The sequence below is a fragment of the Vigna radiata genome, chromosome 7 (genome assembly GCF_000741045.1).
Source record: "Vigna radiata var. radiata cultivar VC1973A chromosome 7, Vradiata_ver6, whole genome shotgun sequence".
NCBI classification, from domain to species: domain Eukaryota; kingdom Viridiplantae; phylum Streptophyta; class Magnoliopsida; order Fabales; family Fabaceae; genus Vigna; species Vigna radiata.
Window position 1 is genome coordinate 4,142,415 of NC_028357.1, and position 26,010 is coordinate 4,168,424.

The following is a 26,010-nucleotide window of genomic DNA, read 5'->3' on the forward strand; positions in this document are numbered from 1 at the left end:
ATGTGATGAAAAGAAATAAATAAGTGTAACTTTTATTCAATTATGTGAAGTCACATTAGCCTCACTCAAGCATGTATATCTGTTATTTTTACCAGAGAAGTTTTATAATTGCTTCCATAGAAAATATTTTAAAACCTCTAAGCGAGGTATAGAAAACATATTTTAAAGCATTATCATAAATAAACTTTCAATTATAACTAGTGAAAACACGAGTATTTGATTTTCGTTTTTTTTTTATAATTTGATGTAATTAAATTCAAATTCATGTAAACACATAATTTTGAATTTCTAATTTTCTCAATTATATTGTTCCTTTTTTTTTAATTTTTTTTATGTTTAATGCTTTTATTAGTTTGATATTTTCTTATTTGGATATGGTGAACATAAAACAATCTTCTAATCCTATAATATTGACTATAACATTTAATTGGAATTAAAGTTAGGAATATTGATTTCATTTAAGTGTCTTTAAAAACTCATGTTCTGTAATACTATTTGATTAATTATAATTGGTAAGAAATTGAGATTATAATAAATCAATTTAGGCTTATTTGTTCAAGGAGTTAACATTTTAATAGTTTGATGAGTTCATGATACAATTCGGATTAATGAATAAAAGTTTTAAATAAGTAAATATATGAAAGTTGGCTTTTTGAAATTCAAACGGTTTCAACTTTGTGATATAATAGTTTTATGGTAAATTATCAATATTTTGACTTCAAAAATATTTGAGGACTATGAAAACGAGAACGTTAATGTGTCTGAAATCTAGTTTTTGTTCTTATAAATAGTTATTGTTTTGATTCTAAATTTGTTGAGATAACGTGTTAGAGTTAATAACTATATTTAAGGTATTTTTTTTTCTTTCAAGTTTAAAATCGCATCAAAATTTTGTTTTTAAAAGATTTTTCAAAAGATTGAAGGAAAAGTTGTATTTAAATTTTCCTTAACCTTAATTCTTATATGATGTAATCTATTAAGTGTGTTGAAACAAGTGTTCAATTGAGTCGAGAAATGAAGGTTCGTCATTGCAAGCTCTTTTCCATTCTAATAAATGACGTCAATATTCTGACTTCAAGTTTGCTTTTTAAAGTGTCTCAAGGGTTTAGAGAAATGTGTATTTAAATTGTCTTTGACCTCAACTCTGAAGTAATGTGAGACTATTGAACGTACAAAATAAGCCCCTTAGTCAAGGTATAAGGGAATAATGGTTCATATTTGGAACTACTTTTCCATACCCCTAGTAGGAAGCTAAGGGAATAAGTGTTTCAATTCCCTTGAAAAATAAGAGTCTTGCGTTTGGAACCTTTTTTTTTTTTTTTTTAAACTTTTTTATAGACAACACCAATGTTTTAATCCTAAGTTTCTTGAGATAACATTGTTAGGACCAATCACTACATTCAAGATATTGTCCGTTTTGAAGCTCAGAGTTTCATAATGATTTTTTTCCTTAAAAGACACCTAAAAAAGGTTAAGAGAGGAAAAGGTATTAGATTACCCTTGGTATCGACTTCTAAACAATGTGAGACAAATAGGCATATTAGAACAAACCCCCGATTTGAGGGCTAAGGGAACAAGGGTTTCAATTCCCTCGTAAAACGAAGATTTGTGTTTGGAACTCTTTTTTCATCTCCAGATATGACACTAGTGTTTTGACCCCTAATTCATTAAGATAACTTCGTTATAATTAATCGCCACATTTAAGATATTGTTCGTTTTGAAGTTTAAAATCCCACCATGATTTTGTCCTTAAAAGACATCTCAAAAAGGTTGAAGGAGGAAAGTGCATTTAAATTGTCTTTGGTATCTTATGAAAAACCAGGAGGAAGGACCATTATGATATTCAATTTTGGAAAGGATATTAACCCACACTCAAGAAAGATGAGAAAGTGAGTTATAAGTCATGGAAATAATTGTCACAGATTACTCGGATTAGATCAAAATTGAATTCTTATAACTCAAAACTTGAAAAAGGTTCTCATAAAAAAAAATATTATTCTTTCTTAAATTAATATCTATCTAATCATATTAAAAAGTACATCATTTTAGAGGATGAATTAGGCAAAACCCTTCTAATTTCGTAGTAATTTTCAACCTCATGACAATCAATACAAAAAAAAATTGTATTACCGTCGACCAATTGGAAACATAAAAAAAATTGTTGGTAATGACTTTTTTTCTAATGGATTTTTGACAGACTGAAATCTGTCGGTAAAAGTGTAATTGGTATCTTATGAAAAACCAGGAGGAAGGACCATTCTGATATTCAATTTTGGAAATGATATTAACCCACATTCAAGAAAGATAAGAAAGTGAGTTATAAGTCATGGAAATAATTGTCACAAATTACTCAGATTAGGTCAAAATTAAATTCTTATAACTCAAAACTTGAAAAAGGTTCTCATAAAAAGAAATACTATTCTCTCTTAAATTAATATTTATCTAATCATATTACAAAGTACATCATTTTAGAGATTGAATTAGGCAAAACCCTTCTAATTTCGTAGTAATTTTCAACCTCATGACAATCAATAAAAAAAAAATGTATTACCGACGACTAATTGGAAACATAAAAATTTTTTTTGGTAATGACTTTTTTCTAATGGATTTTTGACAGACCGAAATCTGTCGGTAAAAGTGTAATTGGTAACATTTGCTGAAAGAAATTTATATCTATCGATAATTATCAAAGGAAAAATTTGTCAGTAATTATCGAAGGAAAAATCCGTTGATACACATTATGATCTAGTTCATCTTCTTCCTCCTTCCTCATGTCTCCAAGTTTTTTATTCTTCTCATGTCTTGCACTAACTCTAGGTCCTTAATCTTAAGGGAAAATTCGAACTCGTGATTGACCTTCTCGAGCTCGGCCAACTCAGAAGCTTAGCCAACTCGACAATGACAACAACTTGGCCAAGAAATTCTTCATTGAAAACCCTTTCCACCTCTCTCCCAAAATCATGGACAAAGATGTGGGTCTTGTCAGCCTTCACGCTTTGGGTTATTGATAAATGTTGTTAAGGATCGTTGATGGCGAGCTTGCATTCGAAGAACAAGAGGTTTTGGATAGGTCGATATTTAGGTTGGGCCTTAGCACGAGCTTAGGAGAGAATTTTGCATAAGTTAGAGACTTTGGTAGTGCGTAGGCTTCAATGCCAGTAGAGGATTGCTTGAACTTGGAGATGACATATTCATTCTCATAAAGGAAGACAATGCGCCTTTGGTGGTTGAGTGCTACCTAGAGGAGAAACTTGGGGGGATATTGAAGACTCCGAATGTTGGGGCACAACATGAAGAGGTGGGCTTTTGAGAGGGCAGTGAGAGAGGACATGAGCTTGGCAGAGATGTTGGAGGCAAGGGCATAATGGAGGAGTGTTTTGTAGATGGAAGGCGGAAGAGGACACTTTCTTCACCAAGGATATTGCTCGTCGAGTTAACACTCGTCTCCTTAGTCTTTCTTTGTTGGTTGTCGTGTGGTTTGGACGTGAAGAGGAGCTGAAGATGAATAGGCTTGGACTTCTTTCATGTATAAATTTACTCTTCATTTTATCGACAGATTTAGCAACAGACAAATCTGTTGATAATAAACATTTTAAACAATCAACATATTTTACCGACAAATTTTAGAATTTATAAGTATCGACAAATGTTATTGATAACCAAATTTGTTATAAAATTCATAAGTAATTCAAATTTACTAATATTTCTGTCGGTAAAATTTTGTCGACAATTTCCAGAGTTTTTGTAATGCATTGAGATAATATCATCAAAATTAATTATCATATCCAGTATATTGTTCATTTTGAAACTTAAATATTTACGATGATTTTGTGTTCAAAAGACATTTCAAACGATTAAAAGAGAAAAGTATATTTAAATTGCTTTTTATCTCAACTTTTAAGCATTAAGCTATTGCACATTCCATAACAAACTTATCGAGGATCAAGAAAATAAAAAGTTTTAGTTTCCATATAAGAGGAGAATTTGTGTTTAAAACTTTATTTTCATCTTTACAAACAATATTAATATTTTGATCTCAAACTCAATAAAATAATATTATTAAAGTAAATTACTCATAATACTCTTATTTCAAATACATTAAGATAATATCAATTCATTAAAATAACATCATTGTGTCTAAGATATTGTTGACTTTTGTTCTTCATACAAAACCTTATGAAATATTTAAACCAATTTTATATCTTCATAAATAAGTCTGACCTGTTTCAATATTTTTTCTTCCTCACCTTTGTATTACTTCAAAAGTCCCGTTTTTAGGGTAAAATAGGTTGAACGCCTACTAATATAACAACCATGAGTAGTCTCTCATTACAAAAACAAAAAGACTAAATTAGTTTTACTTTCAACAAAGTAATTACTTTTTCTTTTTCTTTCTCTCTTTGTTATGACCTTTTTTTCTTTTTTTTTTTTTCACTTTGGTACGTACTTATAAGGTGGGAATTGATACACACAACTTAATATATTGTTGTGTTAGTGTTATTTTTCTTAACTTATTGCACTTCGCCTAGTGCAACAATGATTATATAGTATGATGAACCAACAAGCAAATACAATTCTTTGTTAAAAAAAAAGTTAAATATAATATTAGTTTTAATTGATTTTATAGAGCTTAATTTCCTTTTCCTCTGTATTTTATAACATCAAATTCATTCCACCCCATCTTTCTGTTCTTCCGCATAAATCAAGTTAGATGAAGGGCGTAGTTTCAGTTCCCATACAACCCTCAATCATCACCAATCACATCATTTTATTTTCTATACCAAATCAGATTTAATTTCAATTCTAACTTCTCAACTCTCTGCACCTAAATCTTGCAACCAAACAAGACTCTCATTGTATAAGACAACACACACCCTACCCAAAACCAACACAAAACTTTCTTCCCTTCATCATAACCCATCTTCTCTTCTCTCTCTTGTTCGAGAGAGAGAGAGAGAGAGCACGTGCATAACATAACACAACAATGGCAATGGCAATGACAAGCAAAGAGAGAGAGAAAAAGCTCTTCTTTGTTGGGTCACTAGTGAACTACGCTGCAGAACTGAAGCTGCTTCTCACAGCCGTCCTTCTCCTTTGCGGCGTCGCCACTCTCCTTCAGTTCCTCCCTTCACGTTTCACCATCTCATCCTCCGATCTCCGCCTCTGCATCTCAAGGGTCTCCCTACAATCCCCACCACTTTCTTCACCCCCACCCCCACTTCCCACACCCCCTCCACCACCCTCTTCCTCCGCTCTCCTTCCCAACGCCACCATTAAGCGTGTCTTCAACACTTACGGCTCCGCAGCCTACAACTTCATCACCATGGGAGGATACCGAGGAGGACTCAACACCTTTGCCATCGTTGGCCTTTCTTCCAAGCCACTTCATGTTTATGGAAAACCCACCTACGAGTGTCAGTGGATCCCTCTCCAAAACACCACCTCTTCTCCAAAACCCATCTCCACCAAGGGCTTAAAGTACCTCCCTGACTGGGGCTATGGTCATGTCTACACCGTAGTGGTTGTTAACTGCACCTTCAATGGCACAACCATCAATGCCGCCAACACTGGTGGCAAGTTGGTGCTCCATGCTTCCACCTCCGGAGCTGGTGACACCAACTTCAATGTCACTGACAGAATAGAGGTTCTGGAAGAAGCGCCGGGGAGTTTTAATGCTTCACTCTTTTTGTCAAAGCCTAAATACGACTACTTCTACTGTGGGTCTTCTCTCTATGGGAACTTGAACCCTCAGAGGGTGAGGGAGTGGATTGCTTACCACGTGAAGTTTTTTGGGCCAAGGTCGCATTTTGTTATTCATGATGCTGGTGGGGTGCACGAGGATGTGCTGGAGGTGCTGAAGCCGTGGATGGAACTGGGTTATGTGACGGTGCAGGATATTAGGGACCAAGAGAGGTTTGATGGGTATTATCATAACCAGTTCATGGTTGTGAATGATTGCTTGCATAGGTACAAGTTCATGGCCAAGTGGATGTTCTTTTTTGATGTCGATGAGTACATTTATGTTCCACCTAAGAGTACTATCAAGACAGTCCTCGACTCGCTCTCAGAATACGATCAGTTCACCATTGAACAGATGCCCATGAGCAGCAAGATTTGCCTCTCTCAGGATTACGGCAAAACTCACAGGTACACTTTTGCATGCCATCATTCACAATTTTCTTTCTTCCTTTTGCTTCAATTAACTTAAACACTTCACTCTTGCTTGATAAACTTGTACGCAACACTGGAGAAGAACAAAAAGATGGTAAAATGAATTGAGTTGTCCCGTAAGTCAAAATTAACTTAAACTTTTATAAAAGTTCAATCATTTAGTGAATCTTTGCGTATTTTTCATACAAAGTAGCTGGTTGCTTTGTTAAATCTATGTTCCTTTACTGATATGGCTGAAACAATTGGGAGACTGAATTGGGTGGATCAATAAGTTTTGCTAAGTATGAATTTGACTTTTGCTGTTCACCTGAGGCATCGATTTGATGTCATTGTCCTTTCTTCTTTTGTTTTGATTCTCGTAATCATAGAGGATATTGAGTGGTTGGACACTGTTTATTTGTTATGTGGATGGAGGATAGGAGTTGCATTATTGTGGCGTGGATGCGTTTGGAAACATTTGCCCATCCCTTTAGCATTGATTCTGTTCTCTTTAGTGTAACAGGACAGGTGGAATAGTGGGGCTTGTTTGAACCTTGTTCTAGAGTATGATTTCTGCTTTATATAGGATGTCATCTAATTGAACTTATAAACACTGTTTATTACGAAGATGTGGCCTTAATCATGGTTGTGTGATATGAACTTAACAGGAAATGGGGTTTTGAGAAGCTTGTGTATAGAGATTCAATCACAGGCATTCGTAGAGATCGAAAATATGCAGTGCAACCACGCAGCCTGTATGCAACAGGGGTGCACATGTCACAGGATCTATCAGGAAAAACAACTCACAAAACTGAAGGTAAAATCATGTACTTCCACTATCATGGAACGATATCAGAAAGAAGAGAATCATGTAAAATACTTGTAAACACGACACAAGTCACAAATGAAAAGATCCCTTATGTGTTGGATACCACATTGAGGGACATTGCTGGGGTGATCAAGAAATTTGAGCTCAAGATGATTGGATCAAAGTTGAACAAGACAAAGCAATGACATACTTCAAATGTTTCTTTCTTTTTCTCTTCATAAAGAAATATGTCATTTAACTTGTGGCAGGATAGAAGAAGATTCACCCTTTTCTTTTTCTAATATCTGTATTATAAATATAATTTTTTTAATTATTTGGTACACGGGTATACGATCTTGTTGCATATAATGATTATTCTGGGTCTTTGGTTTCTATATGCTGTATTTTGTAAAAAATAATGAATAAAGATGAATGATTTGATTTAATAATGGTGTCGGTGAGGGGACCAGAGCATCCCCCAACTTAGGCGCCATCATAACCAATGTGTTGTGTTGCTTTCTCATAGCATCTTTCCCTTTTATTCTTCATCATTATTTTCGACCTTGCTTCTTCTTCAATCCTTTTATTTCTGGGAAAATGGAAATTTTTATGATGTTGTTTTAAGGATGTATAGTTGCAAATATAGGTTTGAAATTAAAAATAGTGTAATTTTTTATATAAACTATATGGTTGTAACAGACAAATTATTTACCTATTACATATGATTGATGAAAGAAAGACAAAAAAAGAGAAGTAGGTGGATCTTAATTTATATAGACATCAAAGAGGACATGCCGAATCATTAGTTTGGATCCTTGTTCTTACTGTTTGATGACTAAAAAACAATGTACAAAGAGAATCTCTAATTATCTAATCGTCTACCATAATAAACTATGCCTTTGGGGAGGTTTAACTTGTTAAAATATTTCTTTTAAAAAAATAAATAACACTTATTAGAGTTAGTGTGAGTTACACCTTATTTTTATAAAAAAAAAATGTAAATTAATCATTATTGACGAAGACAAAGACGGTGACTTAAATCTTTAAATTAGTAAAATATCATATTTTCTATAGGAGAAACCCCAATTATTAGTCATTATAAAAATGAAAGTTGTGGCTTAATTATATTAAATAAACCAAATTTGATTCGATAAATAAACTTTCTGATTAATTTTCTTTTTGATTTTTTGTCGTCTATAAATATATGATTTATGTGTCGAGTTTTTAGATGATAACCGACACATGGTGGTCGTTTTGACGGTGTTAAATATTTAATTTTCTTTTATGTTATGATAGTAGAGAAGAAAAGTGCATGTAACTAGATTTACCCTAAATTGCTTTATCTCTGACAGAAGTTGTTGAATACAAACGCACTTATCCCATAAAGAAACTCAGTTTTACTGATTGAGGTCACAAATGCACTTCCAGTTATTTTCTTTTATTGTTGGCTGAATATATTAGGGCTGATATCGTTTCCTAGTCTTTTTCTTGCTTTTTACCCGTTCATTTCTTCCTACACCTCCATGGATTGTGTAAACATGACCATGGATGGAGACCAATTTCATTATCCTAGATCTACTCAATCAATATAATATTTTTATCTTATCTTCGTTCCCATTTAATAATAGGTATATTCATTCTCTTATTGTGTTTCAATATCGATTACTTCATTTTTATAAAAAAATAAATAAAAAATCATGACAAAACAAATGTGATATATCAAATATTTAATATCAAAATGACGGATTCTCATTTTTTTTTCAATATCAACTATTTAAAAAGAAATTATAATTATATGTATTTCAAAATAGAGTATAAAATAAAACAAAATCTATAAAATTACAAAAATATTTTTAAAAAATTATAAAAAAAAACCTAGTTCTCTTCCGAGTTTTAAAGTATTTTAAACATCTAATGCACAATCATTCCAAAAAGTAAAGATTAAACTAAAATTAATTAAAACTTAATTCATTTTTTAAATTTCAATGTTGGATGGTGACATATTCTTCCTTTACCCTCATCTACTCCTTCGATGAACTTGGCTATTATTGAAAGTTCACTTCAATAGATAAGATTGTTAAATACTTCTTGATTCATTAGCACATTGCTTCTTTTACATTTTTCCGAACTCGAGTTGAGGAAATTGGCTAGGACAAACTCCCTTTCATTTAAATGAAAGCTTAGTTCGACTCCACAACCTTAAAAATCATTCATATTGATAGCTTTCATCTAATCCAGCTTCGAATAGGAAGAGGAACCAATTAACCAATTCTCTGAATTTCCCAAGAGACCACACTTATTCCCAAAACAATTCCAAAGCTCCAAAATTCCCTAAGGTTAAGGTAATCATGGTTTTTCACTTAGAGCTAGTGTATGAGCTTCAAAACAAAGAAATGAGGAAAGATATAGGTTCAAAGGGGTTATCAAAGGATTAAAACAAGGTAAGCTCATTTGGCTAGAGAGAACATTTTTTTATTATCTTATTTTAGTTTTATCTAATAGGAATCTATCTATATCGCTTATTTTTTTTAATTACAAATATTTTTACAAATATTTTTTTTTTTGAATCAAATAAATTCAAATAAAGATTTTTTTTTTAAATATTCATGGGAATAAAAGAAAAAGAGCCCGACTAGGTACTGGCCGGACTCATTGGGCAATCCAATGCTGTCATGTACATTTATCCTTCAACGCTATCTCCAAAGTGATTGACGAAAGCTCTGGAAAAGGTAAATAAAGTTAGGAATTTTCACTTAAACCCCAAGAGTTGAACCAATAGTCATGCTTCCAAGACCTGTAAGCCTTTCTTTTCTTTTTCTTCTCTACTAGTTCATTTTAGGAGTGCTATTGAAAGTCATAGTTTTAGGAATGCTCTTGAAAGTCACGCTTCGGTTAGCTTTGAATTAGAGACTCACAGGATACTGTGAAAGGAGCATCCATCTCATGGGCGAGTAGACTGATCGACCCACCATTTAAGAACCAAACAAAGCAATGGACCTTTTCGTCTTTGGGGCTTTACTAAACCAAGAGCGTTGACTGGATAACTACTTTAACTATTTACTTAACACCCATGCCAACATGATAAAGGGAATTTATAATGGGAAGAGTTCCACAACTTGACCAACAACTCACGCTGAAGACATGGATATCGACTCTTTTTCGCTAGTAGGGATATTTGTTCTTGTCTTTAGCTAGCTCTGCTTTCTGCTTTCTCCTTAGCCTCAGCTCTATGAGTAGTAGAGCTAATCCTTCAGGTCGAAATACAGATTCAGTTTTCCCGGTTAGTCTCTGCTCGTCAGATATTAGGGGTTGCTCTAAGGCGTCCCAAATGGTCTCCTCAAAATTCTTTTTGGAGCTGGACGCTCCAAAAGTACAAACTGAAATCATTCTCTTATAATGGAAAGTATTTCCCAACCCCTCCTTACCATATGGGCTATCGTTAGGTAGTATAGGGTGGTTAGGTTGATAGGGATTAATGGATCCCTTTTTTTATATGTTTTATGACTTATTTTCATTTAAAGGATCTGATGGATGAGTTGGCTTCCCCTTTCGATTTATGGAATGTGATTTGGGACAAGATCACCAATAGGAAAAAGATCACCAAAGTATAGCACAAGATCACCTTTTTTTTTCTCTTGCCATGGGGTTAACCTATGAACAAGGTAAACCCAATGGGAATCAAAACGGGAGGGTACCATATTGGTTGACATTGGGCAAGAAATGATCCAAAAAGCGAAGGCTTACCCATTTAGTGTAAGGGGTTTACTAAATAATAAAAGAGGTAACATTGATTGGGGTTTGACACCCATTTGGTGTAAGGGATGAATCACCCTTTGTGATCAGATTGGGCAAGAAATGATCCAAAAAGCGAAGGCTTACCCATTTAGTGTAAGGGGTTTACTAAATAATAAAAGAGGTAACAATGGTTGGGGTTTGACACCCATTTGGTGTAAGGGATGAATCACCCTTTGTGATCAGATTGGGCAAGAAATGATCCAAAAAGCGAAGGCTTACCCACTTAGTGTAAGGGGTTTACTAAATAATAAAAGAGGTAACAATGATTGGGGTTTGACACCCATTTGGTGTAAAGGATGAATCACCCTTTGTGATCAGATTGCCAGAAAAGGTGTTGATTGTCCATGAAATGAACAATGAGTAGCAAAATACAAATGTAGAGAAATATGGGTCTTCTATCTCAACATTTGGATGTTTAACCTTACTCCATGACACATTTAGTCGTTTAGGCAACTTTTTGTATTTATTAAGATAAACCAATCTGTCAAATGAATCTGATTCCATTCATAAATGTCTTATACTTAGTATTGACACTGGAGGGGGTGATATGAAAGCCATACAAATCGATGTCAGCCCAATTACTCATTTCTACATCAAGTACCCTAGAAAAGGAAAGACATGAAAATGATAATGTTAGAAAATAAAAATAAAATTATATTAAAAATCATCAAAACAATATTCTACATTATAAAAGTAAAAAAAATAAAAATATTAAAAATAAGTAAAAATGATCAAATGTGTCTTAGAAAGAAGGGTTAAATATGTTTTTAGTCCCTATACTTTGGGGGCGATTTTGGTTTTAGTCCCTCTTTCAAACTAAGATACAATTTAGTCCTTCAACTTTAAAAAATTCTGGTTTTAGTCCTTTTTACCAAATTTTTTTAACTTTATTTGTTGTTTCAAGCACGTTTCATTATAGCATTTGGATTGTTTACACTATTTGACACATTTTTGCTTCAATGTTAACTGAGAAATGCATTTGAAACAACAAATAAAGTTAAAAAAATTTGGTAAAAAGGACTAAAACCAGAATTTTCTAAAGTTGAAGGACTAAATAGTACCTTAGTTTGAAATAGAGACTAAAACCAAAATCACCCCAAAGTATAGGGACTAAAAACATATTTAACCCTAGAAAGAATTTGATAAACCATTAAATGAAATCCCACAAAGCAAAACAAATGTATAATTAAATATATGATAAGATGAAAAATATCTTAGAGATCTATGAATACATTTCAGATATCTAAATAGTCAAATTATTGAGAGATAATAAAAATTGTTTTAGCAAAACAAAAAGAATTTTTCAAATTGTACAAAAATTAAAAATAAGAGAATGAGTATATATATTACCTAATAAATAAAAGATTTATTATTAAACACTTAAATAAGAGATAAAAGCTCCCAAGTGAAAAAAAAATAAATAAAAATATTAAAGTAGAAATATTCAAATGCTAGACATAAAAAATATTTAATTGACATAATTATACAAAAATTGTGATAAGAGAAAAAATATCTTAAATATGTGAATGGGTTCGTAATAAGTTAAACAATTAGAAGAGGAAGAAAAAATGTATAGCTAGAAGAAAAAAAAAATTACAAAATTAAAGACTACGAATTATATATATATATATATATATATATATATATATATATATATATATATATATAGAAAGAGAGAGAGGAAGAGAGGTTACATGATAGATTATGATTATTTTAGTAATTTAAACGAAAATAAAAATGAGGACATATAGGTATTAAGGCGGGGATGAAGACGAAAATAAAATATATATGTGCATGTTTATCCTTATCTTTGTTGGAACAATTTTCCAAAAACTTAGGGAAATAAGATGAACAATAATGTAGACTTGATATAATTTTTTAGGCGTGAATACACATTTTCCTAAAAGCAATATTTCGTCCCTTATAAGAGTGAAGGGGGATCACGAAATCCGCTTTTGAGATTCAAAGAAGAAATACAACAATGGTACTCACTCTTAATATTAACGTTAAACAAAAATACGATTATCAGGAATTGAACTGTGTGTTAAGTGAATGACCGAATGTAGAGAAAAAGTCTCTCAAGTCTCTCCTTTACAAGATCTCTTTATATAAATGATTATTAGACATCTTTGAAATCCAAGAGATACCATATCCTGATGAGTTAGATTTCTTTATGAATGATTCTAAGTTTTCATGAATGGTAACTCTTCATGAATAATTGTAACTCTTAATAAATAATTGTAATCATTCATGAATATGAAGATTGTCTCTAATACTCGTAAATTCCAACAATCTCTATATCTCTATATCTAATTGAAAAAAAAAATTACTTATATTCATATTTGTACATAATTAATATATATATATATATATATATATATATATATATATATATATATATATATATATATATATATATATATATATATTTGTCAAAAAAGGAACGAGTTTGGACAATACCTCACAAGATAGGTTTATTTGTCTTTCCTATATGCAATAGAAAGAAATTTCCATGTTATTTTTAGTCAAAATTCCAAAATCATCTAGTGTCCAGCTGGGAATATCTTCTGATGATGTCACTTGAAGACTATGAACATTCAAAGGCATATTACTTTAAAACGGAGGTAGCATCCAAGTAAAATTAGCCAAAACCTATTATTTAAAATTAACCCTTTTACTTGAAACTAAATAGTTTCTATTGCATGAAAATCTCAATGTTATAATGTTTTAGAAAAAATACTCTTTACTTGAGAGACAACTTGTTTTTAATATTAAATATGATTTTGGTCTGTGTACTAATCATCAAACTTAGTTTTAGTTTTTTACTCTAAGAATTGATTTATTAATTATCTAACTTTAAAGTACGCGATCTTTTTATAAACTTTGTGATAATAGAAAAAGATCACTAAATGCTCAATTTAAATATAAAGAATAACGAAAATCAAATAGAATGTGAATTTAGTCATTTTATTAACTATCATAGTAAAAAATGTCAGCAGACGTTATTTAAACATGAAGGACTAAAATCGCATATTTTCAAAATCGAGATAACTGAATTCATTAATTTGAAAGATTAATGACCACAAAAACAAGTTTAGAAAAAGTAAAAGACCAAAACATACTTTTCCTTGTTTTTTAATAAAAATAACATACTGTTTGATTGCACATACTGTTTTCCATGACATGCTTTTATCTGAAACTCTGTGAGCTCGTTTTTGCATCATATTGTTGTTTTGATGTGAATTTGAAGGAAAACATGGATCAAAACGACATCGAAACACACTCATTTCAAGAGATTATATGCCTCAAGTGACATGTTAGAATATACATTTCGCATGATGAGAAGATTTTCTGCAAAATTTCCAGTGAAAATCACCCACCAACACTTTCCACAGTAGAGACTCCATCTTCATGCACTTTGAGCTTCTAAGAAGGCTGTAAAATCCTCTCTGGCTTTGCTTAAAGGAGGAGTAATACAGGATGCTGGAGAGGCGGGCTTTGATGTAGAAGATGATGATGTTGAAAACCGAACATGTTGAGGTGATTTTGTAGAAGATCCAATCTTAGGAAGCCCTTTAAGGTCCTTCTCAAAGACAAAAGCTGATGCAACTGGGGCATGCACATCACTAGCACTGCATTTGATCAACTCCAATGGCAGATCAAAGTAGGAGGAATTCATGGGGTCTCCTTCAATCTCATGTAACAGCGCAGAAGAAGCCCAAGAACCACACTCAAACTTTTCCAAAGAAACCGTCCTAGATATTACACCACCTTCCATAACTGATCCTTCTTTTCTCATTTTAACAGGTTTTCCTTTCCCAAAGCCTGGAAGATACAGGCAAAGAGCACTGCACTTAAACCCCTCCTCTTCATATGCTTCCACATCCTTCCCACTCACAACAATATCTCTGGTGGCTTCAGTTTTGGAGAAGCTGTTCTGATGCACACATTCCACTGCATTTGGTGTAGCCCACCAGAGATCAAATTCATCTGATGCTGCACGAGCTCTTCCCTCGCCACATGACTTGCTCCTCCTCAACTGCATTTCTTGTAACTGGTTATGCTGATGCATGAGTGTTCTACCTTGACATGGTGATTCTATGATCCTTTGTTTCAGTTTCTTCTTCATCAGAGTTGAAGGTGTTGAGTTGGTTGAATTTGGAAGACTAAGGCTCGGGAATCTTGGCTTTGGAGGTTGTAAAGATAGACGGTGCAGATCAGTGGCTGCCAACGTTGTACTAACATCATAATATTCTTTGTGAGACCCTGCATCCACCACAATTTTTTCTTTATGGGCCGTCTCAGTGTTTGAGGTTTTGGCTTTCATCATCTTTGCTACTGGGAAATCACCTTCAGCTATCAGTGCAATGTCTGCTTCATCTTAAATTCATCTACTTTTTTGATATTAGGTACTTTTGTATCAGGATCATGAACTAGGATTGTCATGGACTCGTGGAATGGGAGAACGTAGCGGAATTCAGTATTTGAATATGAAAAAATGCACAGGACGTGAAGAGTGTGCAACATGTCCATCCATGTCTTAGTCGTGATGATCATGCTCTCTCTCTAATCAACATTAATTACATATTTTATAAAGATATGTTGACAAAACATGAGTCAGGCATCCCAGTAAATCATAATCTTAACGTGCTGGCCTCTCACAATAGAAAGAAAGAAACCATGGGTGAGTCATGTACACAAAAGAACCTAGTCAACAACCACAGGGAATAATTAATATCAACGTGCATTTACTAAGTAGGATAAGTAAACTATCAATGGTAAATTTGCTTTTCAATATAATTATGCTAACAAACAGTGAACATTGAGATTTACTTGCTCATTTCATTATACACTGAATTTGAGTGGAATAACAACTCCTACTGTAGGGAATTGTAAAACAAAATCAGAACTACTGAAACACCTATAATAATAGGGAAAGCCGAAACCAAGTATAGTGCTCCATAACCCTGCAGGAGGAAGAACATTTTCAGTTGAAAGCTCCTAGAGTTGACCATCAATAATAACAACAGTAATAGATATCTAAAAACTGGTTTATACTAAAAGAAAAGGAGCAAAAACTATCTTAGCCATTATTATAAAAACTGGTTTATACTAAAAGAAAAGGAGCAAAAACTATCGTAGCAAATAAATAACTCGTGTCACAGATCCAAAATATAAGGCATATGTTTATTGGCTTCTCTGACCCAAGTTTGACTTTCAAATCCATTTGGGTGAATCACTAAACAACTAATATAATATAGAATCAGAGGAGACTTTGGTGTAAAACAAGACACAACTAAATATTTATACTAACTACATTATTACAAGAGACATCAGCAAATGAATGAGTAATAAAGACTAAAACTAATCAAATTGCAGGCTCTTTAAATCTAACCAACCATATGTGATTTTAAATCATGTAATTCTAACACAACAATGGCATGGTGCTCAAATCAGTTTGGGTCGGATTTTACTAAACCGCTTACCCAAATGAATACAAATACATTGCTAGGGAATGGGTCCGATTTGCATGATTTCCCATCAAATTCAGACCAAGCCAAATTGACCAATAATGGATTAGGTCAGATCAAGTTTATTGGTCGAAAAGGTATAAAAAAAAACTTCTTTTAAAATTGTAAATTATTATTAAATAAATAAATTAGATTATAATTTAAAAAATAAACTGCCTTGTAATTGAGTTCTAAAATTTAGAATTAAAAACCTATTGCCCGAACCAAGGGACATCAGTGGGCTAGATTATACTTGAACAACAAACTTTGGATCAAGGAGTTCTTGGGTTGATTCAGTTCATAGGTTACCGAACCATAAACACCTTAAAAAGTAAATTGTTTTTATAGAAAAATTATGGAGGTACATTCATATAAGTTTAGATTACAATTTTTATCCAGACTAACTAAATTTAAGTTGCCAACCAATCAGAAACCATACTGGGTATCACCTTTAAGATACTTATTACAAAGCATAACATGTTTACAAAACTTCGATGCCTTATATAAGAAACAAAAATAACTAAGTCATCAAAACCAACAAAAGTAGGTAAGCTAGTTAACTTAAATAATAATGTCAAAATTTAAATTTTATTCCAAAAATACCAATAAAATTAAAATTTTTAAGTTGTGCCAATATTTAATGATACTGCACATAATTCAAAATAAATATTTTTTCCACCGCTAAGTATCGTTAATAGGTCAATAAATGCATCACTTGTAAAAAAACAATGATTGTGCATCTCATTAATAAGTTTCACAACAAATTAAGTATAAAAGAGAATTGATAATTAATACATATTAAAGTCAGTTCATGTTTTTTGAAATTAAGATCAAAATATGGACTCGTTTGTTTCTTATTTATGTATTGGATGACAGTGAAGATACTCTTTATATCTTTTGTACATACACTTTTGACTATAAGCATATGGTTGCCCCAAATTCCTTAATTATAAATTATTATTATTATTATTATTATTGGCATCCTAATTCAAAGAGAAAGAAACATTGTTGCTTAACCAAACCAAACAAGAGAAATAAGAGAATCTCTAAGGCCGATTAGGAACTGACCACTGCTGGAGGCACTTCTGTGTCATCTTCGACATTCACCTCTTCAATTTCAGCAGCAGCTGAATCCCAATCAAGGTTCAGTTTCTTTGCGGCCACTTCAGGATCAATTCCAGTGTCAGTGGCTTTGGCATAGAGAGATTTGCCGCGCTTTTTCTTTGGTGCTTCATCCTTTAAATTTAAAAAATAAAAGAAAAATAGAAATAATTGTAAAAATGATCAGCTTCAATGAAATAGTTCATCACAGTCAGTAAATGCATATATCTGATGGTTTGAATATAGTAAATTTTATCAGAGGAGATGAATACATGGTACTAAACAATTAATTCAGGAAAAAGTGACAAACTTAGAAGTTTCAATTAGGCATTATTACATAAGTATATGACCTCTAAGTAATTCAACCTCAAAAATCAAAATCAAACATATATAAGAGAAGCAGCAAGGTAGCCAGAAAGCATTTGTTTACTATATCAATAATTTATGAGAATTCCATGGCAATTAACATGTACTTGACATTCACCATTACGCTAGGAACATAGTCCAAAAAAGATCACAGACACACTCACAATTCCCTTGACAAAGGATAGTGCAAGCATACATTGATATTCAACACTAGGCCAGGAACAGAGTAAAATGAAATCACAAACACGCAACCTTTGCCAAGGATGGTTCAAGCATGCTTCGATATTTAACATAGGACAGTAAAAGAGTAATAAGAAGATATCACAAACACGCTGACCCTTTGCAAAGGATAGTGCAAGCATACAAATTAAAACTTCATAAAGAATGGACTGGTTACAAATTAACATGGAGATAAATACATTTAATTCTCTGCTTTCATTTTATTCACAAGAGAAATTTGTGTTCAAGACAAAATAGAACTGCAACAAATGAAAAGAAAAGGTTGTATTACCACTGACAAAATTCATGTTAGAAAAAAAGAAGATAAAAAAGACACGGGACAATAATACACAAACAATGTATTCAATTTTAAAAATATAGTGATAGGGAAATAGAGATATCTAAATCACAGAATTCAAGCTAAGTGAAAGAAATGGAAAAATGTTTCCAGAATTACAAACGTAAGGAAAATGTCATGATACTAAGGAAAATTTCACTTCTTAGTGACGAGACCCACAATATTAAAAGTTACTGAAAGTTCAGAGTTAAGAACAAAGCATAAACTAAGTGTTGGAAAGATGCATATATCATGGTGGATGAGTGGTCCACAAAACACAATAAAAAATCAACCCAATTCCATAGAAAAATTAGCACCCATTAAGGAAAAAATAATACGTTCTCATTCAAGTGGTTGATAAGAACCAGAATAGAAATGCTAAAAAGAAAATAATATTAAGGATACCAAATTAAAAATATATAAAAGGTGAAAACCTTTGTTGCAAAACTGACAATAGACAACAAACAAATAACAAAGATTATAAAACCCTTTTTGTGGATGAACCAACTTCTTCACTCAGTTTCACCAAATGTTCCTTCTATCAAATTCGTTTATTTTTTCCCTAGACACCCACCTTCTGTAAAAGAAAGTGACTCACACGAATAATTTGACTCTTAAATTCATTGGAGTAATTTTTCATTAAACCTTGGCAACCTTTAAATAAGTGCAAATAGGACCTTAGACCAAATACAAATAATAAAAACCGACAATAGAATATCAATCTCCTAAATAAAAGGAAAATCAAAACTACCTATATCTATTTTATCTCTATCAAAATCAAACCAAATATTACTAAACCCAAAACTAATAAATTAAGATTTTAATGAATCCCTGAAATTTAAGTTTATCCTAACAAAACTCTCCCATAAACTTAAATTTTTCATCCTTTATTTTGGCTTTCCATGTGCATCATCCCACACCGGGCTTGCTTCTTTCAATCATATTTGACTTCTTCATTTTCCTTATGGCCCTTCTATCTTTTAGATTTGGTTGACCTCTTTTCCCAGACCTCTTCTCCTTATTCTCGACCTCTGCTCCCAGGATTGTCTAGACCTTGAGTGTTCCGAACTTCTCCCCTTCAAGTGAAACTTTTCCTGAAGCACTTGAACTAGTGGCTAAAATCTTCGCTGCCTGTGCGCCTCCATAACCCGATCAAAGTCTTCAACTATGAGCTTCGATAAGTCCTTCGACTACTCGGTGACGCACACAAAACTCTCAAAATCATCTGTCAATGATTTCAAACTCTTCTCCACAACTCGGCTGGCAGGCAGCGACTCTCCATTTCTGCCGAGTTGATCTACCACTTTCTCCTTCAAATTTTCAAACTCCTCCACTCAGAGTTTGAAGACGGTCTTGCCTAACATAGTTGTCCCCTGAATGCGTTTTAGGTTTTAGGTTTGAAGACGGTCTTGCCTAACTTAGGAAAACATAGAAGTTAGATATATTACATTTTAGGTTAATTAAGAAAACGTAGACTTTTGATATTGGTAGATATTTTTATTAATAATATCTTCTATTTACCATATTTAGTTGCCATATATACTTGTATAATTCTTCATCATAAATATATTACCCTATGTGTGTTTTAGACACAAGGGAGAATAATCCAATACCTAATTTTACTATTTTCAATACCATGCATAACCTCAATAAAATGATCTGGCTCACCAGCATCAATCAACAACTAGTTTAATGAAGGAGAATACTATTGTGGTGCTATAGTTGTGCTGCTAAATCTTCCAATCATGACTTCAGGAGTTTTTACTATTATTATTTGCCATTTGTGGACTACATCACTTTCTTAAATTTCTTCTAATGATACTTGCTCTGGCTATTTATTTGCATTTACAACAGTCCTGTGTTTATAGAACATGTTTCCATTAAAACTCACATTTCTACTTTTGATAATTATGGTCATCCCAAAACTTGTAGCCACACATGTCAAATCCATAACCAATGAAATGACATCGTTTTGCCTCAAGATCCAATTTATTTCTACTATTAGAGTCTAATAAATATATGAAGCGCAACCAAAACCTTCTAGGTATGAAAGATTTACCTTATTTCCAAAACATACCTCTTCAAGTAACTGATAATCTAAAGGAACTAATGGTCCTCCATTTATAAGATAGATTGTGGTGTTTATTGCGTCTGCCCAAAATACCTTGGGTAGTCCTCACTAGATTCTCATACATCCTGCTCTCTCATTTAAGGTTTTCTTCATTCTTTTTGCCACACCATTTTGTTCTGATGTTCCTGAAACTGTCTTGATCATTCTGATCTCATTCTTTGAAGAAAACTCCTAGAATTCACTACTGTCATATTCTCCACCATTATCAAATTTCAAAAAGTAAGACGTCTAAAGTTGAAAGACTAGAACTAGTGCATACAAATGTTTGGGGGTCAACTCCAATGAAATCCCTTCGTGGTTTACAATATTACGTAACTTTCATTGATGACTCTACTAGAAATGAATGAGTCTATTTTCTTAAAAATAAATTTGATGTGTTTTTTTGTGTTTAAAAGGTTGAAAAAAGGTGGTTAATTGTTTGAAATTTGATAATGGTGGAGAATATCACAGTAGTGAATTCAAGGAGGTTTGTTCAGAAAATGAAATCAAAATGATCAAGACAGCTTCAGGAACACCAAAACAAAATGATGTGGCAAAAAGAATGAACAAAACCTTAAATGAGAGAGTGAGATGTATGAGAATCTTGTCAAGACTACCCAAGATATTTTAAGCATACGCAATAAATACAACAACCTATCTTATAAATAGAGGACCATCAGTTCCTTTAGATTATCAATTACCAAAGTATTTGGTTGTGCTTCATATATTTTATTAGACTCTAATAGTAGAAATAAACTAGACCCTAAAGCAAAACGATGTTATTTCATTGGTTATGGATCTAACATGTGTGGCTACAGGTTTTGGAATGACCAAAATAAGAAAATTATCAGAAGTAGAAATGCTAGTTTTAATGTAAATGTGTTATATAAAGATAGAACTGTAGAATTTATAAATGAAAATAAACAACCAGAGCAAGAATCATTTGAAGAAATTTCAGATGTAGTCAACAAAAGACAAAGGTATTCTCGTTCATTACACTAGTTGTCATGATTAGAAGATCTAGTAGAACGACCATAGCACCACAAAGGTATTGTCCTTCATTACACTAGTTGTTGACTGATGCACAGAGATGAATATATTAAGTGGTTGCTAGCGATGAAAGATGAGATAGGGTCTCTTCAGAAGAATAAAACATGGTCTTAAACCAAGCTACAAGAAAGATAAAAGGTTTTGCAAAACAGGTGGGTTCATAGATTAAAAGAATTACCAAATGGCAATAAAAGATATAAGGTTAGACTCGTAGTGGAAGGGTTCCAACAGAAATAGGGAATTGGCTTCACATAAATTTTCTCTCTAGTTGTTAAGATGACTATCATCAAAGTTATCTTGAGTATAGTAGCTGCAGAAATCTTCATCTAGAGTAGTTAGATGGCCAAATTGCATTCTTACATTGGAATCTTAAGGAGGAAATTTTTATGGCACAAACAAAAGCTTTTGAAACACAAGACAAAGAGAATCTTGTATGCAAGCTTCGTACAAGCTTGCATGGATTAAAACAAGCACCAAGACAATGGTACAAGAAGGTTAATGAGTTTATGAGAAACTCGAGATTTAAAAGATGTGAAGAAGATCATTGTTGTTATGTGAAGAAATATGTTGACAGCTATATCATTCTTGCTTTATATATTGACGACATGTTGATTGTTGGAACTAATATGGCAGAAATTAACAAGTTGAAAAAACAATTGTCAGAAAATTTTGAAATGAAAGAACTTGGTCCAACCAAACAAATTCTTGGCATGAGAATCTCCCGGGATAGATATAAAGATATTATGAAATTACTTTGCAAATTTAATGTTGGAAATGCTAAAACCAAGAATACACCTTTGGTAACTCATTTAAAGTTTTCAAAAGGGCAATCTTCTCAGACAGATGAAGAAGAAAGTTACATGTCTAAAGTGTCAATGTATAGGGAGCTTGATGTATACTATGGTTTGCACCAAACTTGACATATCACATGCAGTGGGAGTTGAGTAGGTTTTTACCAACTCCTGAAAAGGAGCATTGGGAAGGTGTGAAGTTGATATTGAGATATTCACAGAGCACTTCAAAGATGTATTTGTCTTTGAGAAGAAGTAATCTCACTTTACAAGGGTTTTCTATTACGGACTTGGGAAGACTCTCTCTCTCAACTACTAAAATTGAGTATGCAGCTATCTCATAAGCAGAGATGATATGGTTGAAGAACCTTCTGAAAGAATTAGGGAAAGAGCAAGATGACTCTCCAATGTTCAGTGACAATCAATGTTATATATCTTGCTAAAAATTCAATTCGTCATTCTAGATGCTTGCACATTGAATTGAAGTATCATTTTATCAAAAACATGATAAATGATAGAGACTTGTCTTTGTTGAACATTCCAGATGTAGAGAATCCAGTTGATATATTGACCAAGACTGTAACAACAAATAAGTTGAAGCTTTATATTGCCTCAACTGGCCTTCAAGAATAATTGATGTTGAAAGCAACTACACTATGTGATAATGTAAATGAAACTCTAAGTAGGAGAATAGTTAGTATTGTGAAGCTTAATTTAGTTCTACATCGTTTAGTATTGTAAGATGTTCTCCATTTTTCTATATAAGCAACTTTATGTAAAGCTTGAAACACAATGAAATAAAAATATTTCCTAGTATACTCATGGACATAGGCATAAACATGGTATGTTGAACTATATTAAATTCTTGTGTAGTTTATTTTTCTTTCCTTTTATAGTCTTGTTCCTAACAAATTCTTCTAAGACAGATAATACTTTATCTGCATCTTCCAGAATCCAAAGTCACTACTATCTAGAACTCGGAGTCAAACCTCACCTTATAAGTCGGTTTTAACATGGTATCAGAGTCATGGTTTAGAGCTTATCCTAACGAGATTTCTTGTTTGTTTGGCCTATTGTGCTGCCTATTATTGGGATATTTGTTTAGACAAACCTCCAAGTATATATCCGCATTGAGTCCACTTAGTTTGTAACTCTCAACTTCTAAATTCTTTATTTGCATCTTGAATTTCCCATTTCTTAGTACCTATATACCCTCATTGATTCCACTTAGTTTGTAACTCTCAATTTCTAAATTCTTTATTTGCATCTTGAATTTCCCATTTCTTAGTACCTATGTGATTTGTGCATTACCAAGAAGGAGTGACAAAATTTCCCTAAAACAACCAAGACTCTCAAGTAAGGTAAATACTAAAATTGATATGAAGCAATATAGAACCAAAGGTTGTATATGAAGAGCCTTTTCCCATTGGATTAGGGTTCAAATCTATCTTAAAATCTAACTACTTTTTTAATCCATTCCACCTGTCAATAAAAATATATAAAAATACCCATTAAACAAACAACACAAGGAAATGGATACGTAATGATCAAACTCTATGAAGTATAAACAAAAAGTAATCAAATATTCAAATTCAAATCCAATCATATTCAAGACATATGCAAGATGAAGCAAAGATCATCAAATGATCAAATTCAATCATACCTCTATATTAGGCCATGAAGCCAATTCCTCAGCAAGCATCTGGAGAGCAGCTCTATTCTTTGGAATCTTTCCTTCATTGACCTAGTAAATGCAAAGGCGTTATTTTTTTCCTGAAATCAGTTATTCACTTAGATAATTACACAAGATATCATCGCAGAAAATAAATGCTGGTTACTCTCTCATCCTTAACATTTTGGGTTTAGAAACATATAACAGGCTGCTAAAAATTAGCAAAAGACATGAACGGTTAATGACTCTGGCAGTACTTTATTTTAATACAAAATAGTAAAAAGGTTGATAACAAATGTACATGACACTCAGCCCAGTTTGCATTAGAATATCCTACTCTGTTGTGCTGATTGTCTTCAAAAAGAATCCCATGACATGGGATTCCTTTCAAATACTTTAAAATGTACAGCACTGCATCCCATGAGAACTTCACGGAGATGACATGAACGGACCAACTGTAATTGTTGGCAGAAACGTCCAGACATGTCACCGTAATATAATTAATAATCCATGAAAACCACACACACATACCACTCCACAAACCAGAAAATAACTAATATGACCAAATCAAATAAGAGCATTACCTAGCTCATGTGTTTGCAAGGGTTTATTCGTGTGTGTGTGCCTAAATGCTGAAAAGGTAAAGAAATAGGGGACAATTGAGGGCATATTTCTTTAGATAGTTATAGTATTTACATTTATTAAATAAGGCTACATATACAATATAATGTAGTATCCTCCGTCTATCCCATGTATAGTACATTATACTTAATTCTAAAGAGGTTGGATCCTAGTAAGTTTTGAAAAGCCAGACATCAGTACCCTATAAAAAAACTAGATGTTCAGTCAAAACAAGATTTGAAGAATTTCTATAGCTTTCAGCATTTCAAGCACAGTTCTAAAAATCAAAATTATAGAAGAAAAACTCACTTCTTCCAAAGTCTCAACTAGATCTTCTCTTGTTGGGCCTTCAGAATATTCAATACCAAGTAATCTTCTTCTCTCAACTNCTCTGGGGTCCTCAATCATTACGGTTAATTTGACCTGGAAACAGGATAGAAAAAGACTCACTGGATCTTCATAGGCAAAGACTATGTCATAGGGAAACGCAATGGCATAGCAAGAAAAAATAGNGTATAAAAAGNAAAAGAAATAAGTTCATTTTTTAAATCTTTGGATAATTTCTGGCCTTTCCGCCACCCACCAAAGCAACGAACACACTTCATATTTCTGCTTCTCCATCCCATCTGAAATCTAGACACAGAAATGGTCGTACAACAATTTTAAATCACCACCTTTCACTTTTCAATATCCCTTTAAGAATGAAGCTTAAATAAAAAATTTAAGGATAAGGAAATCCTCAGTACCTGCCTTAACAAGCACTAAGTGTTATTTCCACTCCAACATTTACACTTGACAATTATTTCTCTCCCTGTACACTACCAGTATCCCCTCTATCTCACAAGAATCAATATCTTATCATAAGACACCATGATTACCCTTATCATAAAACACAGTACTGATGAGTAAAGCAAAAGGAAATTAATAAAAAAGAAGGTACCTCACCGAAGAGCATGTCCCGGTTTTTCTTGAGAAGCTCCAAAACCTTGAGGTGAGCAGGAAGATACTATAAGAAACCGGACAGAAAACAACTAAACGAACATACAAAATTTAGAAAAATAGAGATACCCTTTTGATTTGGGCAATATATTGAAGGTCTTGAGGGGTTGGCTCTTCTTCGTTGTCATCGTCCTCGTCCTCGTCATCGCGTTGCTGATCCTGAAGAGAAGAGACACGCAGGTCGGAGTCTTTGTCCCCTGCAGAGGGAACAAGGGAAAGGATTGGGCGGTGGCGGAGCCTGGTGAAGGGTACTCGATGGGAAAAGAGAAAGTGGGTGGTGTGGTGGTGGAAGGTGGGAAGGGAAGGAGGTGGTGGCAGTGTGAGTGACCATGCCATTATCCTATCATCTGTAGTGTTCTGTTGTGTTCTGTTGTTGTTCCTTAGATTTTGTTTTTCTGGCTGTGGTAACGCTGCAGCAAATTCCTTTGAAATACACCGTATTAAAATATTACAACACTTTCTAAACTTTTTCTTTTGATAA

At 32.9% G+C, this 26,010-nt stretch overlaps 3 protein-coding genes across 3 annotated transcripts; 1 reads left to right on the forward strand and 2 right to left on the reverse strand.

The window, feature by feature from the left end:
• Window positions 1–4,710: 4,710 nt before the first annotated feature.
• Window positions 4,711–7,404, forward strand: LOC106769490 (galactan beta-1,4-galactosyltransferase GALS3). Its single transcript, XM_014655129.2, has 2 exons — window positions 4,711–6,147; window positions 6,819–7,404. Exons 1-2 carry the CDS (start codon window positions 4,985–4,987, stop codon window positions 7,162–7,164), a joined length of 1,509 nt encoding a protein of 502 aa, XP_014510615.1. The 5' UTR covers window positions 4,711–4,984; the 3' UTR covers window positions 7,165–7,404.
• A 6,561-nt stretch (window positions 7,405–13,965) lies between these two features.
• On the reverse strand, window positions 13,966–15,318 carry LOC106769053. Its single transcript, XM_014654512.2, has one exon. The coding sequence runs from the start codon at window positions 15,081–15,083 to the stop codon at window positions 14,163–14,165; it is 921 nt and encodes a 306-aa protein (XP_014509998.1). The 5' UTR covers window positions 15,084–15,318; the 3' UTR covers window positions 13,966–14,162.
• Window positions 15,319–15,481: 163 nt separating this feature from the next.
• Window positions 15,482–25,956, reverse strand: LOC106769054 (ycf3-interacting protein 1, chloroplastic). The gene is made up of 6 exons (XM_014654513.2): window positions 25,599–25,956; window positions 25,471–25,515; window positions 24,840–24,953; window positions 23,901–23,981; window positions 17,332–17,499; window positions 15,482–15,720 (listed from the first exon to the last, which is right to left on the reverse strand). The coding sequence occupies exons 1-6, from the start codon at window positions 25,863–25,865 to the stop codon at window positions 15,631–15,633; spliced, it is 765 nt and encodes a 254-aa protein (XP_014509999.1). The 5' UTR covers window positions 25,866–25,956; the 3' UTR covers window positions 15,482–15,630.
• Between the last annotated feature and the right edge of the window lie 54 nt (window positions 25,957–26,010).

Excerpts from the sequence above, each read along its gene's own strand:
- LOC106769053 (XM_014654512.2), bottom strand. The coding sequence starts at position 15,083 with ATGATGAAAGCCAAAACCTCAAACACTGAGACGGCCCATAAAGAAAAA.
- LOC106769490 (XM_014655129.2), top strand. The coding sequence starts at position 4,985 with ATGGCAATGGCAATGACAAGCAAAGAGAGAGAGAAAAAGCTCTTCTTT. Across the intron at positions 6,148-6,818 it reads GATTACGGCAAAACTCACAG|GAAATGGGGTTTTGAGAAGC; the intron begins GTACACTTTTGC and ends TGAACTTAACAG.